The sequence below is a fragment of the Tupaia chinensis genome, unplaced genomic scaffold, assembly GCF_000334495.1.
Source record: "Tupaia chinensis unplaced genomic scaffold, TupChi_1.0 Scaffold000573_1, whole genome shotgun sequence".
NCBI lineage: Eukaryota > Metazoa > Chordata > Mammalia > Scandentia > Tupaiidae > Tupaia > Tupaia belangeri.
The window spans coordinates 3,884,652-3,890,303 of record NW_006160087.1 but is presented as its reverse complement, the minus strand read 5'-3'; the positions used below and the strand labels follow the sequence as shown (position 1 = coordinate 3,890,303).

The 5,652-nt window shown below is 67.6% G+C and overlaps 1 protein-coding gene across 1 annotated transcript in view; it reads right to left on the bottom strand.

The window, feature by feature from the left end:
* Positions 1–715: 715 nt before the first annotated feature.
* Positions 716–5,652, bottom strand: part of SDC3 (syndecan 3) — an 8,054-nt gene continuing 3,117 nt past the window's right edge. The window contains exons 4-6 of the mRNA XM_027775567.1: positions 5,284–5,646; positions 3,270–3,561; positions 716–2,641 (exon numbers count right to left, since the gene is read on the bottom strand). Coding sequence (XP_027631368.1) covers positions 2,475–2,641; positions 3,270–3,561; positions 5,284–5,646 — 822 coding nt within the window. The 3' untranslated portion in view covers positions 716–2,474. The remainder of the gene's footprint in view (positions 2,642–3,269; positions 3,562–5,283; positions 5,647–5,652) is intronic.

Genomic DNA, 5,652 nt, shown 5'->3' with positions numbered 1-5,652 from the left:
GGCTCGCGGACAGCCAGGGCCCCAGGGCCCCCTCTCCTTTGGAATTCTCCGTGTCTCCTAGAGTCAGGAGCACTGGGGTGCCCTCGGACCACTGGGGCAGGCCCCGCCGCACCTGCCCCAGGCCTGGGGGTGGTGGGGCCTACGCCCGCCCTGCACCTCAGAGAGCCCCAGCTCTTCCTTCGACCAAACTCTCAGATGGCCTCGCCGCAGCCGGGCTGGCTGGGGCGGGTGGCCCGGGGCGGGCGGGGGCGGGTGGCCACCAACCAAGGTGAGCCGCCGGCCCTGCAGAGGCCAGCTCAGTGTGCGAGCAGCAGGGCCCGGGGCCGCCCCGCACTCGCCCTGCCCTGTGTGGGAGCTGCACGCGCTGCAGGGTCTCCCGCCCAGCTCTGGGCCCCTGTGGCGGGGGCCTGGCTGCTCCTGGGCGTCAGCCTCTGTCCTCTCCCTGGTTTCTTAGCCTCGGCCCGCCCAGGCCTCACCAGAGCGGCTGTCCCAGAGACGGCCCGAGGGGCCAAGGGCAACCGACACTTCTGGCCGCCTCTGTGCCTGGGCCAGCCCTTCTGCTCCAGGCATGACCGGGGCAGCCGCCGCCTCTGACCTCATGGGCCCAGCACCCAACTCCCACCCCTGCTCACAGGCCTCAGGCCCTGCCAAGGGGAGCCTCGGCCTGAAGGTAGGAGGGTCCCTGGAACGGCTCCCCCCCGCCCCCCCCAGTTAGGAGGGTCCCTGGAACGGCTCCCTGGAGCCCAGCCCTGCTGCCTCCAGCACCCAGCCCTCGCCCTGCAGAAATCCGCCGTCAGGGCGTCTTGAAAAGGAAACAGAAATAAAAGGTGTTTCTGACTTGAATCTAGGTGTGGGTGAGGGTGGGGTGAGCACCCTGCGGCCCCCAGAGCCCCTGTCAATGAGTGGCCCGGACTGCAGACACCTACGGGACGGCCCCAGCGGCAGGGGAGAGAGGGCGGAGGAGGGCTGGGCCTGACACCCGAGTCCCCCACAGTCACCTGCTCTAGTCCCCAAGCCTCCGCCAGGGGCATCTGGACGGCTACTCCCAGCTGCTGGTCCACCCAGTGAGCTGCTGGCCAATGGGGCGGCTGGCCTCTGGAGGGCACCAGGGTAGGTGGGACTGAGGTCGGCCAGGCCAGGCCAGGCCGAGGGCAGAGGGCGCAGAGGGGCCAGGCCAAGGGCCCACCCTCACAGGCACTTCGGAGACGGTGTCTGGGAAGCAGCCCCCCTGAGAGCAGGGAGGGGACGGGGAGGCCAGGAGGCAGACCGCACACCCCTCCCCTCCCAGGGCCTTGGGTCCCGAAAGACCTAAGCACCCTCCATAGCCTGGGCCCAATTCCAGGAACCAACCCTTCCTCGGGCTCCCAGCCAGTGGGGGGCTGCCCCCGAAACCTCTGCAGGCTACAGGGCGGGAAGCAGGCAGGGGGTAAGCCAGCCCCTCGGCGCGCGGGCCCTGAGAGGGCTTGTGGCAATACCCCCATGCCACGCTTTATCCAGGGAACAGCCGTCTGTCGTCCCCAGAACACACGGGACTGCCTGGCACGGCCAGGGCTGGGGGAACACGGATGGTGTGGGCGCCGTGGCGTGGGGCCCAATGTGGGCTGATGGCTCTGGCTGGGCTCCCCTCCCCCAGTGAGCCTGCACGCTGGCAAGGACGTGTGTGGTGCGTGTGCGAGGCGGGAGGACGGCGGAGGCACCTGTGCCCCGGTGACCGTGCCTAGGAACCTCACTGTGGCATGTGTCTGGGTGTGCACGCGACAGATGGCCACCTCTGCGCGTCAGCGGAGGTCCTGGCTGACGGGTGGTCAGAGCTGTGATTTCGGCTTTACGTGCTTGTCCGTGTGTGACCGTGACAAGGTGGGCGGCGGCCCGGCGACGGTGGCTGTGTCCAGGACCCTGCAGGGAGGACAGCAGTGGCCGCCCTGGCTCTCGGGGAACTGCAGGAAGAGGCGCGCCCAGGTGCAGGTGTGCTAGGCGGCTTTGTGGGACAGAGACCCCATGAGCCCAGAGGCCAGGACAAAACAGGCTGGTGACAGGGACACTCTCCCCCGCCAGGCAGAGGTCCTGGGTCGGGAGTGAGCCATGGCAGTGTCGAGATGATTCCGAGGGCTTGCGTTTGCCAAACGTTGGTCCTAGAAACCAGCCGGAGGGCTTCCGGCCCGGATGGAGACCTCGGCCACCCCTGGGGGTTGGGCACAGGCCGTTTTTCTACCAGCCAATCAGAAGCTCCCTTCCTCCTGTCCATCTGACACGAGGTCCCGAAGCTCCAGACCGGGGGAGGACAAGAGCGGAGCCCGTGAGGCCAAGGCCGGGTGGATGGCATCACCGTCCCACAGGGAAGGCCTGCACGAGGCTGGCAACCTGGGCAGGCCTGGGGGGGAGGGCAGGGGAGAGCTGGAGCCAGGCTCCCTCTCGGCCCAGGCCTGGGCTGGGGCTGGAGGGCCAGGCCCGGGCTGGACGGAAGGGCGGCTGCGCTAGGCGTAGAACTCCTCCTGCTTGTCGGGCTTCTGGTACGTGACGGCCGCCTGCCTGGGCTCCTCCAGCGTGTAGCTGCCCTCGTCCTTCTTCTTCATGCGGTAGATGAGCAGCGTGACCAGGAAGGCGGCGAAGAGGGCGCCCACCACCCCGCCCACGATCACAGCTGCAGAGGGGCAGAGGGCCGGGAAGCCCGGGTCTGAGACGGTCAGGGCGAGGTGGGGGCCAGTACCCCGACACCGCGGACCCCCACGGCTCCACCCTAAGCACCTCGCGCACAGACTCGGACCCATCGAAGCCCCGGCGGCCCGAGGAGCGAGGCGTGAGTGCCACCACTCATCCGCGGCCCCGGAATGGCACCGCGCCAGCTGAGCTGCACGGCCCAGCTACGTGTCCTGCGAGGGTGGTCCTGTGCCCAGGGCACACTGCTCCGTAAGTGGGAGTGGGACTGGACCAAGGGTGTGGAGACTCTCCAGATCGGGACATGGCAGGATGCCGGGGTCAAGGAAGGGGGACAATGAAGCCAGAGGGCGGGTCAGATTAGTATCCAGGCAGTGAGGTCTGGGGCCAACCAGTGAGACCCAGGACAGCAGCGGCCAGCACACACCGAGGGAAGGCCAGAGTCGGGGCCCAAAAGGCCAGACTTTGGGAGGGAAGGAGCCGGGGCAGGCCTAACGTCAACCGCTTTCCCTTCCCACTCGGCTCCTGGGACAGCACACCGATGTCCCCTGGCTTCCCAGGGGCAGACTGCACCCACCGCTGCTCTGCAGGCCCCTCCCAGACCCAGGCCTCACCTACGAGCACCTCCTTCCGCTCCAGGATGCTCTTCTGAGGCAGCTGGGCTGCGGAGCTGCCCGAGTCGATGGCGTTGTCCAGGAGGCCCGGGCCGGGGCGGCCACCCTTGGGCAGCGTCTCAGGGGGAGGGGACGGTTTGGCCGCAGCCCCGCCCACGGCCACCACCTCATTGGCTGCATCTGGCTGTGTGGCGTCCTCCTCCGGCAGCTCGAAGTCCCCACTGGGCCCCCCGCTCACTGGCACCTCCGGCTCATCCCGGATCGTGGTCAAGTAGGACTCCGGAGTGGGGGTCTGCAGAGGGGGACGTTGCCCAGGAGTTAGGCCCAGCACCCTTGCCAAGGGGCGGCTGCACACGCACATGCACACAGGCACACACACGCGTGCACACATACCACCTCCACCCACTGCCCCGGTGGGGCTGACACTTGCTAAGCAGTGTGCCAGACACCACGCTGAGCACGGTCCCGCGAAGGAGCCATCATGGCCCAAGTTACAGACCAGGACTAGGCGCAGAGAGGCTAGGCGGCTCGCCCGAGGACGCAGCAAACACGTGTAGAAGCAGAGCTCAAAGCAGACCACCCAATCCACGTGTGCTCTCACCACTCTGCCACACTGCTTTCACACTGGCCACCCTGTCCCATGTTGTCCCCATCACTTCACCTCTGGCTGCTAAAACTGCGAGATGGGGGTTCATGTGGAGAAGTTGTTGGGGAGCTGTGAGTGCAGGCCTGCTCCTGGTTGGCATGCTCAAGGCAGAAGTGAGGCCTTGAGCCTGGGGGCCAGACAGAGAGCACGCCCCAACCTGAGGCCGCTGTGTCCCTGGGGGCTGGGACCCAGGGGCCCGCCCAGACTCCGAGCCCCAGTGGTTTCCAACACAGAAATCGAAGCTGGGACCGGTGGCCCTGCGTGGGACTGCGGAACCACTGAGGCAGGGATGCAGCTCCATCAGGTGTGGGCGTGGGAAGGGTCCTGCGAGGAGCAGAGCACGGGGCTGCAGTGCCCAGGCCCGCACACTCCCGGCCCGCGCACATGGCCTGAAAACACCAGCTGCCTGGCTGCTCCAGGAGCCCAGGCCACGCCATACCCTGCTGGGGTTGACATGCACCCAAAGGCGGCTCTAGGGCCCGGGGGCTTCCCCTGTGAGGCCTGTTGCAGAGGCCCCTGGTACCCCGGGCCATGTCACCACCTCCCCTGCTGGCCCAGAACACCCAGCTGGGACCAACTACACCCCCCGTGTCCCGGTCCCCCGACCCCCCGCATTCCTGGAAGCTCCCTCCACATCCCTGCAACCCCCACCCCACCCACAGCACCCCAAATGCACATGTGTGCACGCAGGACCCAGAACACCCGCCAGCCTGGCTGAGCACCTCAGGGAGTGGCTTCACATGCCACGTGCCGGTGGGCACAGGTGTGGAAGGAGAGGCGCCCAGGGCCACCCCAGGGCGTGGCGTGAGGGTCAGAGGGGACGACACAGGGAAAGTGCTGAGCGCTGAGCCCAGGCGGCAGCTCCTTGGGGAAGCCTCGCTTTCTGTCACCCTAGTTCCAAGAAGGGTGACAAGAGGGGTCCGGAGTGTGCCACTGTCACCAGCACCATCCCGAGCTCTTCGACTATGTCAGGAAACCGTCTCGCGATGCCACAGCACACACACGGGCATGTGCTCCTTTTTGTGGGAAGGACACGGGAGGGGCTGAAGCTCAGGGCCAGCCTGAAGCCAGCAGGTGACAGGGACTCAAATCCCGGCTTGGGGCTACTCTTACCGGACACATGCCTGGCCACTCCCGATACCAACATGTCCACCCTGTCCCCTTCCCACGCTAAGACCCACCCAGCCACGCCTGGCCTCCCGGCCCTTTTCTGTCTCCGTGTCCCCACTCTCATCCTGGCCCTATGGCTCGCACACCCTCCACCCTGGCTCACCTAGGGCCTTCCTCTGGAAGCTCCCAGCCCTCACCCCTGCTGTCTCCATCGCCCCCAGGCCCTGACACCCCCTCTGCCCACTCTGCCTCCCTCACCTGAGCCACATCCGTGGGCCCGGGGGCAGTGGTCCCCAGGGGCAGGGTGCTCCTGTCAGAGAACTCGGGCTCCTGGGTGGTCGCTGGCCCAGGGAGGGCTCGTGGCCGGGAGGTAGCCGTGCTGACCAGCCGAGGTGTTGGGGCCTCTGTGTCCAGAATGACTGCGGTGGTGGGAGGAGAGGCTGCGGCTGGCGTGGCGGCCTGGGCCGTGGCTGCTGTGGTCAGTGGAAGAGGCAGAAGCCTCCGGATGCTGGTGGTCCTTACAACAGCAGTGGTGGCCGTGGAGGGTGGTGCCGCAGGGACGCTGGGGGAGGCAGTGGCCTCTGTGGCAGGCGCCGTGGCGGCTGGGGCCTCCGTGGCAGTGGCAGC